At 44.1% G+C, this 16900-nt stretch overlaps 1 protein-coding gene across 1 annotated transcript in view; it reads right to left on the bottom strand.

Annotated features, from left to right (window-relative positions):
• The window catches only part of IGFBPL1 (insulin like growth factor binding protein like 1), a 101750-nt gene extending 85937 nt beyond the window's left edge, over positions 1-15813 (bottom strand). The window contains exon 1 of the mRNA XM_077250589.1: positions 15245-15813. Within this exon, the coding sequence (XP_077106704.1) occupies positions 15245-15683 (439 nt within the window). The 5' untranslated portion in view covers positions 15684-15813. The remainder of the gene's footprint in view (positions 1-15244) is intronic.
• Between the last annotated feature and the right edge of the window lie 1087 nt (positions 15814-16900).

The raw sequence follows: 16900 nt of genomic DNA, 5'->3' as shown, positions 1-16900 counted from the left end.
GAAAGGTCCACTGTGAGTTTACTATGTTTTCTAGAAAAAGAAGGGTGTAAAGTGAATAGACAAAAGCTACAAGTTTGTCAGATCAAAGTGGTCTTTCTAGGTCATTGCATTTCTCAAGGTAAAAAGCATCTTACACCTCAAAGAACTGAAGCAATAAGACAGATGAATGAGCCTAGAAATCATAAACAGCTACGAGCATTTTTAGGAATAGTGTCTCATTGTAGACAATGGATTATACATGCCAGTCAACTAATGCAATCACTGTATGACTGTGTAAAAAGTGAACCTTATTTGTTGACAAAAGAAGGTCAGATTTCGTTCCAACAATTAAAAGATGCCCTTGTTTCAGCTCCAGCGTTAGGGCTACCAGACTACACAAAACCATTTCAGCTTATGGCTGCAGAAGTTGATTCTCATGCTACAGGAGTTCTTACCCAGAAGCATGCAGGGAAACAAAGACCAATTGCCTATCTTTCAGCAAGGTTAGATCCCGTAGCTAGAGCAGCGCCAACCTGTGTACGTGTGGTTGTTGCTGTCTCGCTATTGTTGGACAAAGCATCAGAAATTGTCCTAGAGCATCCACTCACAGTTCAAACTACACATGATGTTTATGGGATATTAAACCAGGTCCAACCAAAACACATTTCCATGGCCAGACATTTGCGGCTACAGTGTTCTTTGCTGCTTCCCTCTACTATCACATTTGCAAGGCTTCAGACTCTCAATTTAGCTACACTGCTACCTCTCGAGTCTGAAGAGGGGAATAAGGACACTGATCCACACGCAAATTTTTTCCCTACAGACACACATGATTGTACAGAGCTCATTTTACAAGAAACAGCAGGCTTACCCAATGTATCCGAAACACCACTTCAAAATCCAGATTTAGAGCTGTTTATAGACGGTAGTAGGTTTGCAGATGACACAGGTAACTTCCATACAGGGTATGCAGTTGTGTCAGAATCTGAAACTCTCAAAGCAGAACCTCTTCCACCGAAACAGTCTGCACAAGAAGCAGAACTAACAGCATTGATTGAAGCGCTAAAAATAGCTGAGAATCAGACAGCTAATATATACACTGATTCTAGGTATGCACATGGTATTGTGTTTGACTTTGGAGTAATCTGGAGAGCTAGAGGTTACATGACAGCGTCAGGCCAACCTGTAAAACATGCTTCTCTGATCAAACAGATCTTAGAGGCTGCACAAGAAACAAAAGAAGTAGCAGTAATTAAGGTAGCTGCACATGTGAGACTCGACACTAGGGAATCTAGGGGAAATGATAGGGCTGATAAAGCAGCCAAGGCAGCAGCGGTCAAACCCTTACAGCAGGTTCATACTGTAAACCCCACAGAAAATACTGAAGATAGACTGAGACAAGCACAGGAAGATGCAGGAGAAGAGGAGAGGGACAGGTGGAAAAAGGAAGGGGCAGAAGAACAAGCAGGAATTTGGAAGAAAGATGGACTAATATGTCTACCTAGAGCCTGGTACCCGATTGTAGTTGGTGGACTACACCACCCTACTCATGTGTCTGCAAATGCAATGACACTACTGGCAAAGCAAGTCTGGTTGGCTCCAGGTTTTGGCAACTACGCAAGAGACTATTGTGCTGCATGCGTTATATGCCTGGCACATAATCCCGAACAGACGACAAAGACCCCTATGAAGCACCACGTCCGACCTCTCTATCCGTTTCAGCGATTACAAATAGACTTTATCCAGCTGCCAAAAAGTAATGGGTATGAGTATGTGTTGGTGTGTGTGGACATGTTCTCAGGGTGGCCAGAGGCCTATCCAGTTCGGAAGGCTTCAGCTAAAAACACTGCTGTAAAGCTAGTTGCCGAACTGATACCCCGTTACGGTCTCCCTGAAGTGATCGAGTCAGATAGGGGTACTCATTTCACTGGAGAAATATTTCAAAATGTACTGAAAATGTTGGGTGTTGAAAGTCAGTTACACACTCCATACCATCCTCAAAGTTCCGGTAAGGTGGAACGCATGAATGGAACTTTAAAATTAAAAATACAGAAAGCCATGGCTGAAACAGGAAAGCCTTGGACAGAATGCCTTCCACTGGCCCTTTACTCAATACGCAATACCCCAAGGGGTAAGACTAAACTGTCTCCATATGAAATTTTGTTTGGCAGGACTGCCAATTTAGGATGTTATTTTCCACAACAACTTGTGTTAAATATTGAGTCATTGACTTCTTATGTGCAAAACCTCCAGAAACAATTAACTAAGGTGCATGCACAAGTTTTTGCTTCTCTTCCAGATCCTGACAACATTGAAGGAAGTCACAAGTTGGAACCAGGTGATCAAGTCTATGTAAAAAGACACACCAGAAAGGCTCTAGAACCAAGGTTTGACGGACCCTTCCAAGTCCTGTTGACAACACCTACATCAGTCAAGCTTGAAGGAAAGGCATCATGGATACATGCAAGCCACTGCAAAAAAGCAGTACAAAACTCATGATATTGATGTTAATAATGTTAACACAGATGTGGGATAAATTAGTTAGAGCCACGGATTATCTAGATGATCAGATTTGGGATATATTGGATATACTAAACACTAGTATAGCTGTACAGAATCAGCTTATAATAGTCATATACGTACTATTCCAGATTGTGCTCAAGGGTATCTCAGTATGCACAGATAAACTTTGTGTAATCGATGCAAGAGTATAAAGTTTTTTTTTCTTTCTCCTTTATTCTTATGTTATCCTCTAGTGATTCTGATTAATATTACTGTACTAATTTTTGTTTTTATATTTTAGTATACTGCTAAAGAAGAAAATAATTTGCAATAGAAGAATTAATACTAGATTTGATTCTCTTATTAATAATATAAGTGTGTGTATGTGTAATACCAAAAATAAAGGCTTTGTCTTTGGCCCTATGGTAATAAATAAAAGGAATATGTCAAAGGGGGGAATTGTAGAGATTAGACTGAAAGAATCCATTGTATCTTTCTTCTGAGACATCTGGCTCATATCAAGAAACTTGAACAAGTTGACATTTCCTTTTTATGCACGCATTCCTTCTGTTATTATAGCCTTTTACCTACATACTAGAGGTTGTAAATTTCACAGTATAGATAAGCTTTGTAAGAGAATGTGAAATAATGAGCGCTTGTACGCATGTCTGTAAATGTATGTTTTTTTTTCTATATAAAGGAGGGGTAAAGTCCAGTGAGTCAGACGCGCTCCTGAGCTTCCCCTGTATATGATCACACAATACTTTGTTTGCGTGTCATTTACCTGGAAGCTTACCTCCAGTAAGCCAGGGACTGAGAAGGACTTAACACCATCACGCCTCCAAGCGCATACTGGGGAGATCATGCAGCGCCCCCTACCTGTTACAGGGGTTACTGCATCACATATATCACATATCCCCCCCCTCTGTTCACACCTGTAGGGTTGAACACCTGTCAAACACCTGGAATCTCGAGACAGGTCACGCACACTACCTTGCCCTACCAGTCGAGAAGACCGTCTCAGTCGGTTTTGAGCAACACTCACAATCACACCCTTGTTGGGTTTACCCCGCCCCCAGCGGTCAACACGTAGGCCTTGAGCTTTGGCCCTTAAGTCACAGTCTGTCTGTGTCACCAAACCTTTAGTCACCACATTTTCTCTACCAGGTCTCCCACCTAGGTCACTCAACACTGAGTTAACTGAGGAGTTACTGCCTCCCACTCTTCCTTGGCGATCAGCCATTCCACTATTTGGAGGTTCCCTTTTGTTCCCTTTTCCTTGGGAAGAAGGCGGCCGCCATCCTGTGTTCTGCAGCTGTTTATTGACCCGCTGTCTGTACAGTCTTAGCTGCTCTATTTCTTTCAGGAATGTCACGCGATACCCTAGGAGCATCCTGATATTCCTTAGACTCTCCTTGGACCCGACAACAAGGAATGGAACCATCCCATCTTCAGCCATCTGGGCCTCATCATCAGCCGCAATCCCCAGCCTCTTTACACCGGATATATTCACCATCTCCTGCATCACTTTCCCAAATCTACCAATGATCTTCCCCACCCGATTTCTGGGTACTCGCACTGTGTCTTCCACCAAGCCCAGACAACTTTGAGCTTTCCTGGCTTGCTCCAAACGTCGAGTGGCTTCATTATTCCTCAACAGGATCATCTGTTTTGTGCGGAGGCACTGTAGATGCATATCCTTCAGGACAGCTACCCGCTTCACTGTGACCTCCTTAGTCGACAGTATCACCAACTGTTTCGTCTCTAGTGCCCAATGCACACTACACGCTTCTACTGCCTTTTTAAAGGCTTCATGCACACCCTCACCGGTACATGCATCTTGCGCCTCTTCGGGTACATCTATCACACACTTGAAGAGTGGATTCTCACTTTCTTCAGGAACGGATGGCCCCTGTTTTGCCATCAACCTTTCCAACAAGACATCTGCCACAACCGGGTGACTATCTTGTTCGGCTCTTAACGCCCACTCTTCTTCAGTTTTACCCTCTTCCAGACCCCTGGTCAAGATGGGCATTAGCAGATGTGAGCCTTCGCCCCGCATCTTCTTCTCTTGTAGAAGACCACTTACTGCTTCTCTGAGCCCTTTCACATCTTCCCTTAAGGCTTTGTTCACACCTTGCCAGGTTAACAGGTGACCTCTGAGCTCCGAGACTTCCTTCTCCAGCTCATTCACCCTGTGCTCAGCCTCTTGTCTCAGGACCCTTTCTCATTCGACATGTTCTTTCACTGTCTCTTTAATCAGCTCTATTTCAGATGGGTCAGTTTGCTCACCCACACTCTGCCTCTTCAGAGATCTTCCTACCCCTTCACTAACAGGTTCAACCCTCTCTAGGGCTTCAGTAGTGACAACCTTAACCTCGTCCTGATTCACAGGGACTTCAGAGTACTTCACACACTCCAGGTCTTCCGTATCTCCCATCAAATCTTCACAAGGCGCAACTGGTTCAGCCCCTTTGCCTCTTTTACGTCTTCGGCGACGGGAGGAAGTTTTGCTCCTTATACCAGCGTCAGTCTTACTGCCCTCTTTACCGCCTTCGTCACCGTCTGATTGGGAGTCACCACCACCCGATCTGTCATCCAGGAACCAGCCGTCCCTTTCTAAACAGGTCACAACTTCTGGAATGGCTGCCCCTGCTGTCATGACTTCAGCCTGTGGAGCCCTGTCGTCTCTCTGTGTCAGTACGTCTGATAGCCCAGAGTCATACTCCGCTCCAGCGCCTATTACTGGCCATGACTTGTCATAGTCACCACCCAGAGTACGAAGATCCCGCAAGTCCCTCTCTGTCTGGGTGTCAGCTCCACTTATTTCATCCACCAGACCACTACCAGTCGCATTGTGGCACACTTCAGGTGGCATGTCCGTAAGTTGGGCACGTTTATCATTTTCTTTGGTCCCGCCCACCTTAGGACTGTCAACTCTAGGGGGCGCATTCTCACTAATACTACCACCCTTCCACATAACATCCACAAACACTTCACCCTTTTTCCACCAGTCCCACAGTGTCACCAAATCTTGTCCTATAACCATAGGACACGGCAAGCTCGGGACTACAACCACCTCATGGTATGTGGAAACATCAGCTGCAGTAACGGAGAGAGTGGCTGCCTGAAGACATTTAGTGTCCCCAGGTGATACAGAACTTCCTGGCAGGGTTCTCAGTAAAGACGCTTCTCTCCCCGGGTCTAACAACCCCTGCACACGCTCTCCATTCAGCCAAAAAGGACACAGACGTGGCTCCTCACTGATTGCCAGCCAAATAGGACATAGTCGTGACTCCTCACTGATTGCCACCCCTTTTTTGGCTCCGCCCCCTTTTTGGACAAGTGCTCTGCTTTTTGACACCACCCCTGTTCGGGATTCAGCCCCCCTTCGGGTTCCACCCCTTCTTGGGCCACTACCCCTGTTCGGGTTACCGCCCCTTTTTGGGACTCCGCCCCCTTTTGGACAACCATCTCCGTTTGGGTCACCGCTCACAATTAGGGATAGTTCCTTCCCTGGGATACACCCCGTGGACTTCCCCACGGCACTCAGACCCCAGTTCACACAATACACTAATGTGACTCTGGCCCTTTAAGAGTCTGCAAACAGAAAAAAAAATGTCCCTCTTTTTTGTTTTTTTTTTCCGACTCTTCACCAGCACCTGCTGGCACTGCCACAGCTCACGCTGCAGTCACACATAACCGGCAGCAAACCACAAGTCACCGCTGCTGCCACTGCAGCTCTGGCTGCTACGGAACCTCTCGCTGCAACCGCGGCTACTCTCCACATGGCTCTGCACGGCTCCACCGCTGCCGCTTGTCACCTTTGTGACCCCGCCGAGTCACAGCAGACGCTTGTCACCTTCGTAACCCCGCCAAGTTACAGCTAGACGCTTGTCACCTTCGTGGCTCTGCCACAGCAATTAACTCCACGTGTGCCACCTGGATCGTTGCCCGCATTCTCCACCACATGTAAGATTACTCTTACTGAGTGTATTGGGGGACACTCGCTTGGCGCGGGATTAATGTAGCCAGGCACAACTTTCTAACAAAACAGTCCATGCGGTTTATTAAAAATGCCATAAACCGGGTTATGCAAAGTACATTACTTATAGCTCATAAAACACAACAAGCACCAACAGTCCCTTTGGTACCTGACGGGAGCTCCTGCTCCACCTGCCGACTCCTTTAACAGTCTTCTGGGTAAGCTGCCTAACGGGGATCACCAACTTGCCTGGTCAATACACAGTAGTCAGTCCAGACCTCACCGAAGGACTCCAGCTTCCCCACACTCCGTTAACACTCTTCTGGGTAAGCTGCCTAACGGGGATCCCCAACTTGCCTGTCCGGCACACAGTAGTTAGTCCAGACCTCACCGAAGGACTCCAGCTTCCCCACACAGTAACTGTCACTGGCTCCGCAGATCCCGGTCCTCACCTCGTGCTATTCAGGGATCCGGTCCTCCTCGCAGGACCTCCCAACACCCAGGTAGCCAGGACCCCGCCTGGTGGCCTAGTTCGGGTACTCTTCAGGACGTCCTTCCCCAGCCGGGAACGTCCAATACCCAGGCCACCCGAAGCCAAGTCTCACGGTCTCAGGTGCTTGCAGGACCCTAGTCATTCCTAGGACAATCCAGCACCTTCACCGGTCAGGTCCATACACAGGAACCACACAGGACCTACCGGACACACCTCTCAGCTCCACACACAGGGAGCTCACAACCAACACTGATCCACACCCTGGTCACATTACATACTGGTAACCACTCCCCTGGGTGGGAGTGTGTGTGTGTGGCTAGTCTGACCCTCCCATCTCTCATGACTAGCCCTGCCAATCTCCCATGAGAACTATACACATAACACAAACTCTTGAGGGACTACAGGTCCCAGCAGACCAACTTACAATCAGATTGACAGTGCAGAGTAACCTCCTCTGCAACACACATATTGGCCATTTACAATCCTGCCAAACTTTCTCTCTTCACCATCACGCCTCCAAGCGCATACTGGGGAGATCATGCAGCGCCCCCTACCTGTTACAGGGGTTACTGCATCACATATATCACAATATATATACTGCTCCAAAAAATTATGTGGAACACTCAAATAACACATCCTAGATCTGAATGAATGAAATATTCTCATTGAATACTTTGCTCTGTACAAAGTTGAATGTGCTGACAACAAAATCACACAAAAATCATCAATGGAAATCAAATTTATTACCAATGGAGGTCTGTATTTGGAATGATACTCAAAATCAAATTGGAAAATCAAATTACCGGCTGATCCAACTTCAGTGGACATGCCTCAAAACAAGGAAATGATGCTCAGTAGTGTGTGTGTGTGGCCTCCACGTACCTGTATGACCTCCATAAAATGCCTGGGCATGCTCCTGATGAGGCGGCGGATGGTCTGCTGAGGGATCTCCTCCAAGACCTGGACTAAAGCATCCGCCAACTTCTGGACAGTCTGTGGTGCAACGTGACGTTGGTGGACAGTGCAAGACATGATGTCCCAGATGTGTTCAATCGGATTCAGGTCTGGGGAATGGGTAGGCCAGTCCATAGCTACAATACCTTTATCTTGCAGGGACTGCTGACACACTCCAGCCACATCAGGTCTGGCATTGTCTTGCATTAGGAGGAACCCAGGGCCAACCGCACCAGCATATGGTCTCTGTTATGGTTCTCAATGGCAAGAGAACATAGCCCAGCAAACATACGAACTAGCTCTTGGAAGGATGGAAACTAAACTGACCATGAACTAAACCTGCCGCACAACTAACAGTAGCCGGGTAGCGTAGCCTGCGTTTTATCCCTAGACGCCCAGCGCCGGCCGGAGGACTAACTAATCCTGGCAGAGGAAAATATAGTCCTGGCTCACCTCTAGAGAAATTTCCCCGAAAGGCAGACAGAGGCCCCCACAAATATTGGCGGTGATTTTAGATGAAATGACAAACGTAGTATGAAAATAGGTTTAGCAAAATTGAGGTCCGCTTACTAGATAGCAGGAAGACAGAAAGGGCACTTTCATGGTCAGCTGAAAACCCTATCAAAATACCATCCTGAAATTACTTTAAGACTCTAGTATTAACTCATAACATCAGAGTGGCAATTTCAGATCACAAGAGCTTTCCAGACACAGAAACGAAACTACAGCTGTGAACTGGAACAAAATGCAAAAACAAACAAGGACTAAGTCCAACTTAGCTGGGAGTTGTCTAGCAGCAGGAACATGCACAGAAAGGCTTCTGATTACAATGTTGACCGGCATGGAAGTGACAGAGGAGCAAGGCTAAATAGCGACTCCCACATCCTGATGGAAACAGGTGAACAGAGAGGATGATGCACACCAGTTCAATTCCACCAGTGGCCACCGGGGGAGCCCAAAATCCAATTTCACAACAGGTCTCACAACGGGTCTGAGGATCTCATCTCGGTACCTAATAGCAGGCAGGCTACCTCTGGCGAGCACATGGAGGGCTATGCGACCCTCCAAAGAAATGCCATCCAACACCATTACTGACCCACAAACCGGTCATGCTGAAGGATGTTGCAGGCAGCAGATCGCTCTCCATGGCGTCTCCAGACTCTGTCACATCTGTCACATGTGCTCAGTGTGAACCTGCTTTCATCTGTGAAGAGTACAGGGTGCCAGTGGCGAATTTGCCAATCCTGGTGTACTGTGGCAAATGCCAAGCGTCCTGCATTGTGTTGGGCTGTGAGTACAACACCCATCTGTGGATGTCCGGCACTCAGACCATCCTCATGGAGTTGGTTTCTAACCATTTGTACAGACACATGCACATTTGCGGCCTGCTGGAGGTCATTTTGCTGGGCTCTGGCAGTGCTCCTCCTGTTCCTCCTTGCACAAAGGCTGAGGTAGTGGTCCTGCTGCTGGGTTGTTCTCCTACGGCCTCCTCCACATCTCCTGGTATACTGGCCTGTCTTCAGGTAGCGCCTCCAGCCTCTGGACACTACGCTGACAGACACAGCAAACCTTCTTGCCACAGCTCGCATTGCTGTGCCATCCTGGATGAGCTGCACTACCTGAGCCACTTGTGTGGGTTGTAGAGTCCATCTCATGCTACCACGAGTGTGAAAGCACAACCAACATTCAAAAGTGACCAAAACATCAGCCAGAAAGCATTGGTACTGAGATGAGGTCTGTGGTCCCCACCTGCAGAACCACTCCTTTATTGAGTGTGTCTTGATAATTGCCAATAATTTCCATCTGTTGTCTATTCCATTTGCACAACAGTATGTGAAATTGATTGTCAAACAGTGTTGCTTCCTAAGTGGACAGTTTGATTTCACAGAAGTTTGATTTACTTGGAGTTATATTCTGTTGTTTAAGTGTTCTCTTTATTTTTTTGAGCAGCGTATATATACATACATGCACACACACACTCTACTGTAGTTGGATTTTCTCATTAAAACATTATGTAAGTAAAGAGTGCAAGCTGTTGTTACATCCTGTTCTACAGACGGATGTGCGCCATAGTTTAGAAAGTCCTTAAAGTGTGTGTCTAATATGTTTATGAAAGCTGCTCATTGTTTAGATTGTATTATCCCAAGGGGACCACACAGAGATCTACAGGAAAAGACTATCACCCATCCATTAGTGCCCTTCATATATACGTACATATACAAGGAACATGAGATGCCATCAATACTGATTTCTCCTCAAGGTCTTGACAGGTGAAGAAGCTATGGTATGGCTTTCCATATGTGTCACTTAGAAGATATGCTGAACCAGTAATAGTGCCAGTGAATTTCTTAAATTAGGCTTTAGATTGTCTCAGAGCTGAGTTGCTAACTTCATTTTTTATTCTTTCTGGACACCTCATAAAAGCCCAGGCAGACATTTTTTTTTATTGGCTCATTAGAAAACCATAATAAATCAGTAACATTTTAAGTGCTACATGTCTGCAGCCCATAATTGTGCAAAAAGTGTCCTATTTTTACAGATTGTCCAGGAAGTTTTGGACATTTAGCAACCTTGGGTCAGAGATGGCAAATGTAAGACATTATTTCGAGTTTGTGTCTAAAACCAGATTCTTTTAGATAAGCCTTGGCTCTGATACAGTTCTCCCAAGGTATTTAGCAGATAAAATGGAGTTTTCCCTACAACTTTCAGTTATCAGTCTGGCCTTCTCTGCAAATTTACATTGTGACTGGGGATAGGACGTAAGTGATGTCAATTTCTGAACAGGACTGTGAAATAGCCTTGATTTATAAGAGTAACAGATTTGAGTTCAAACAAGGGAGGAGGCTGTGGATTAAGGGGTTATCTGTGACTATTTTATTTTTTCTCATGGGCTAAGAACTGACAAGTAAATAGTTGTCATCTACCTACCTGTATTGCCTGGAGCCGATCTCTGCCGGTTCAGAGTAGTCATGACAGCTCCTGCTGGCAATACTGCTGCTTCCCATGATGTCAACAGAGCAGCTCTTCCTCTTCCGCTTTGCTCTGCCGATGGGGCTGTTAGGCAGCGAGGACCTGGCTGTCAATCAGCACGACATTGGCAAGCACACTCCATCAACAGAGCAGAGCAGAAGAGAAGCAGATGTGCTGTCGACATGACATCATGGGAAGCTGCAGGAGCAGTCGCTGACCACTCTGGGCCAGCAGAGTTTGGTGCCAGACAAAACATGCATTAGTTAGTATCTACCTGCCTGTAAAATAATCCTGGATATCCCTTTTTAAAAAAAGAGGAAATGGAATTTGAGATTTTCTTTGTTGATCCAAAACACAAACCAATGCGATCTGCAATAAAAAGGAAATATCCCTTGTGCATCCCATGCGGCAGAGACGATGAAGAATTGTAGAAATTAAGTTAATTGTTTTTACAGCATTAGAGAAATCTATTTAATTACCCATATGTAGTGTACCAGTTCAACTACCCTGTATGGGTGAACACTTCTTCTCAGATTTAGTTAGATTAGTCAGATAATTACCTGACCTGCATCATTCTGCTCTTTCTACAGTATCAAACCCAAAATTGCCTAAAAGTGAAGCTCTTAAATTTATTTTCTAAATAGATTTGTAGCAAGTGAACTATTCAGGGTCTTCTCTTGAGACATGGGGTCATTTTTAAGCTATAAATCAGATGGAAGTGCCAGGGGAGAAGGTCATTGTTTAATACCTTGGCAGATGGCGTGTTACATAACCCCATGTTCACTATGTTTTCACCACATCCCCAGGGGTGCGTGCAGAATTAGTACACTCATTAAATTAGCATTTCTTTGTCTTGGACTTCTGACAGTCATCAAACTGACGAAAGCCCTATGTGTTACCGATAAAATTGAGACATGGAAAAAAATCCCCTTACATATAGGAAGAGGAGAGGGATGAAAGATGCTATGGCAGCTCCATGTGATTGCTCTTTTTGTAATCTACTACTAAGGCAAGCAACAGTTCTGTGCTGAGACTAGTAAAAAAGAACAATGTCACACATCAGACTATATCCCAGCCACCCAGCCACAGTACTCTGACAAAGGATCTAGCCTACAATGCATTCCTGATGTTGTATTGAAGGGCTATTGTGTTGTCAGTGATGACAAAGGAGGCCTCTTCTTCCAGCAGACAGGTATTGGTGCTTTTCATGCATTCACTTTCATTGTATAGCAATGCTCTCGGTGGAATTCAGAGCTGATGCCCATTGTAAGAAGGCATCAGACTATATTTTATATGTCAGCCAGGTCACAGATAAGGTAACGTAAAAGAGAGCGGTATGAAGGACAGAAGATAGCAAGTCTGACACCAAATCAAAGTCTGTAGGCCAGCTCATGCTAACTCTGCACAATACAAGCCAGTTCTAATGTCTAACACCCTAAAGTGGACCTGATGCACCAAAAAGGAAAGAGTTAAAAGGGGAATTCTCATATCAAAGATCATATACTAATATATAGTAGGCGCAATAATAATCATAATAGCAAATACCTCCAATTAGTAATGTAGGATAGTCGTTCTGATAGGCTATGTCACTTACCCCATGAGCAGGGCATTGCAGTAGCTTAGGTATCAATAGTTACGACCAGTAACAGCTATCACTACATGAGTGGTTGTAACCATGGATACCTAAGCTACTGTAATGCCCTGCACATGGGGTAACCGACATAGCGAATCAGAAGAACTATACTACATTTCTAATTGGACATAATTGCTAATATTATTATACCTACAACATATTGGGATTGAATTTTGGAGATTGGAATACCCCTTTAAGGCTAATTTGTGAGAATTGAGAATACCACCATGAATGTTCCTCTATACAACACATGGCCGAATTATACCCATCTGCCTGGCACACAAAATATTGGAAAATATGGTCTAAAAGTCCATATTTATTAACATTTGCTTTGTTCAACCACAATAACTGTTGCAGAGGCTTCATTACCATTTCTCAATGTACATGACCAGTCTTTTGTGTAAAACAACACTATTGCTACACAACTCCACTTTGCGTGCAGCATTGCTACTTTTCCAGGAAAACATGATAAAACTGCCACTTATCCCCACTGCGTAATCACGGCCTAATACTAACTTCAGAAATAAACAACAGGTCTAATGAAGGAAATGAAATAGGAAAGCTAGCAGCTGATCTCATGTGTTTGGTGGTCTCCTGACTGATGTTACGGGGAAGAGGTAGTGGGTGTGTTAGATTTTCACACATATAATCCTTGTTTCTGCATTAGACAAGTCTTAATTCCATCACGCTCAGATTATTGTAGTGTCAGAAGAAATATTTGGCTGACTGAAAGCTATAAGTCATTGAGATCAGTTAAAATGATCTACGATCAGTAGCAAAACTGATTCATGATATCATTATGAACCCTTTACAAACAGAAGACAATATACCAGTGTGTACAAAGCCTGACCAACAAGCACAAAGCCTGACCAACAAACACAAAGCCTGACCAACAAACTCAAAGGAGAAATATTCTTGGGTCTTGAAGGTTTATATCCTATCATATCCCTCCATAAAGGTTTAGGTCCAATGATGGGACACTCCTTCTAGTGTTCCTGAAGATATTAGAACAGGTTTCTATTGTTCTTTTGAAATTTTTTTCTATACAATCTCAATCTCGAAAGATTAAGACCAAAATCCTGTATACTGCATGATTCTCTAGCGTTGTCCCATAACTGCAACTTATCATCTCACCGTAATGTTTGGACCTGTAGAAATCATGAGAATGCGGCTTCCACGTCTACTGTCTGAATCTGGAGCTCTATTCTCAGTATCAGTAAGTGTGTCAACAGTAGGACCCCGCAGCAATTAACAAATTATCATGATGATAAGTTGTTATTATGATGATAAGTTGTGATTATAAGATAATCTCTTTGATATTCTAATTTTACTTTTATCTAGACCACAGGTGTCTTTGCCTCTCACATTTTAGCACTCATGCACCCAGCATAATGGCGGAACGGCAAAACGTAGAGAATGTTCCTATGTTCAGATCTATTGGGAGCTATATATAATATTGAAAGGCATATGCAGATAAAATAGGGGCCTCTTATTTAATAGGAGATTTAAAAGGGACACTTATTTTGAGCGCATTAGCCCTTAGGCAATCAATGGTACCCAAAAATATCAAGAAAAATGTAAAAAAAATGTATCACGTCTTCCCGCTTGATTGTGTGAATTTAAGGGGACTCTGTCTCCTGAATTTTGGTGGGCTATGTAAATGCCCTGTGTCCGGTCCGATGGGCGGTGTTTCCTCTTCTTTCATTCACCCCTTCCTTTCCCGCTGGCTGCAATATTTTCTTGAATTTCAGTAGGTTTCCTCCGTAGTTCACGCGTGCGCAAAGCAATCTTGCCTTGCGCACGTGCAGTATGCTTTGCCCAACTGTGGGCAAAGCCAAAAAGCATTAGTGCGCATGCGCCGCCGCACTATGTCCCGGAACACAGCGAAATACTTCCGGGACATGTTGCGCTGGCACATGCACACTAATGCTTTTCGGCTTTGCCTACAATAACCTAACTATATTATGTTTAGTTGTTGACTGATTCCAATAATTCTCTCTTCTGAAATAACATACCACCCACTCAAGAAGCAATTATGAGGTCGGTATTCTACTCTATACTGACCAATATTCTTCTCTACAATACATTTATATGAATTCAGCCTGTCATAGGAGAATACGAGCAAGAATACGACTCAACTAAGGCCATTACGTTTCTGCTGGCAGAAAAAGAATTTTAGAACATTTTTTCTTGCAAAATTATATGGTAGTTTAGTATAGTGACTTCAATGATGTCCCCATTTGGAAGAGTAAATAGGAATAAATGAAGTATGAAACACTGGACACAATGTATAATAACTCTGGGGTCCCTTTAGTTGTGATCCCTCAAAATACTAGCTGGAAACTTAGAACCAATGTAAAGGTATTACACAGTTGCAGCATCTGCTTTCTGAAGTAATCCATATTTAAATTATTGACTTTCCAAGTTATTGTCATGTCGTTTTTACACATCTCTTTTTGTATCCAGTATTCATAAAAAAAACATGTAAGTAGTTACAAATACTTTGTTTAAGGCCACATTCACACATTCAGTATTTTACCTCAGTATCTGTAAGCCAAAACAAGGAGTGGTTGATAAATACAGAAGTGGTGATGTGTTTCTATTAGACTTTTCCTCTGACTGTTCTATTCCTGGTTTTGGCTTACAAAAACTGAGGTAAAATACTGACCAAATACTGAATGTGTGAACATGGCCTAACAATTAGAGTAATAAATACAGAAAATCTTACCAAATGTACACTCTCCATCATGGACCTTATGGACAGAACTTTCACCTTGGCTTTGTGTCTTCCAGCTGTGCAGACGTAGAGCGCACACACTTGAATGGGTCCTTCCATCAGAGCCACATACAGCACCATCCTCTTCACACAAGCAGAACCCTGTTCCATCCGACAAAGAGGAAGATTCACTTCCGAAACTGGATCGGCTTACACAAACCATGCCGGGAGCACAGCGGGACCTTGACTCGTCTCGTCCACCGCATTCCTCTCCTTCTACGCTGAGACATCGGTCACAGCAGTCACACTCATCTTTAGTGAGCAGCTCAGGAGCTGCACAGGTGACAGATCTGCAGGCATCACTGGCACAAGGGCCACAGCCCGATGCATCTACTTCATGTATATGGTGCAGCCATAAGGATATTGGTAGCAAAAACAAGAGGTACTGCATGTCTGGTACCTTACTACTGTCCCTGTGCTCAGTGACAGGCTGCTCCTGTTGTCCCAAACAAACTGAGTGCTAATGGGCTCTGACAGTAAAACCCTGGACAGCTGGGGCTTAGAAGCCACTCCCCGGGATCACTAATGTGCCAAAGAAGTTTGGAAAAGGGACAGTTCTTTCCATCATTCATTCAGCTCCCATGTGCAGATAAGCCCAGCAAATTAGATACAGTGATGTTCTAGGAAGGACTACTGTGGGCTCTGTCATCTGCCTTGCCCCTAGCCAAGTGGCTATAATACCACTTTCAGCTTCTCCTGAGAAAGAAAGCCCCTTCCAAGCTGACTGGTTTCATTGAATAGCAGCGGAGAGAAGACAATAGAGCTTACAAAAGATGTGGAGCCACAACGGAGCGCTGCTTTGGAGGCACAGTACAATCGAGCTAAACACTGTCTAAAGATAAACAATATGAAACATTCCTAGCAAATATGCAAGAAAGTATAGTAATAAAACATGCACACATGGAGAAATAGGAAATACTAACAATTGTAATGAAAAGTTTGCCATTTATAGCTTTTCTTTTAATGTTTCATATAGAAATTAGAAAATAAAATAGTTAAAATGTATAAAGGAAGAAGAAAACTAGTTGTTGTAGTAGTGAAAGACTCATATCAAAATACTAAATCAGAATTGCAGCTAGGCTTTCATTCACTATGGCAGAGAGTTATACCACCTACCTATACAAAAGAACTCACACAAATAAAATATAAATCAGAAATTAATACACTATATTACAGAAAATATAAAAACACCTAAAAAAAACTGAGGCAAAGAACATAACTCCAATGGGTCACAACTCCCAAACGCATAATTGAAATGCAGTGTGCAAATTACCTCTTCAAAGAGGAAAAGGACTTGAACTGTACTGCCACCTATTGGAAGTAGCAATCCTAAAAGTCAAAATCGACTCTTTATTGAGACTTGCCTTATGACTTAGAATAAAAAACAAACCAGAATTTCAATTTGCAGACACGAGTTTTGAGGTGTTGTTTTTCCTCAGGGCAAAGCATAAAATCTGATTTGGCTATATACGAGGTCTCTGACTGGGATTCTAAGAGGTGACACCTCTCCTTATGGAGCGTGACATGCCTGACATGACAGTGTAAGGAGATTTATAGGCCATGCAATGCTCTTCTGGGTGGCTCAAGCCCTCTTCCTCTCTGAAGATG

This window comes from Ranitomeya variabilis, chromosome 1 (assembly GCF_051348905.1).
Source record: "Ranitomeya variabilis isolate aRanVar5 chromosome 1, aRanVar5.hap1, whole genome shotgun sequence".
NCBI lineage: Eukaryota > Metazoa > Chordata > Amphibia > Anura > Dendrobatidae > Ranitomeya > Ranitomeya variabilis.
This window is presented reverse-complemented; position numbering and strand designations above follow the sequence as displayed.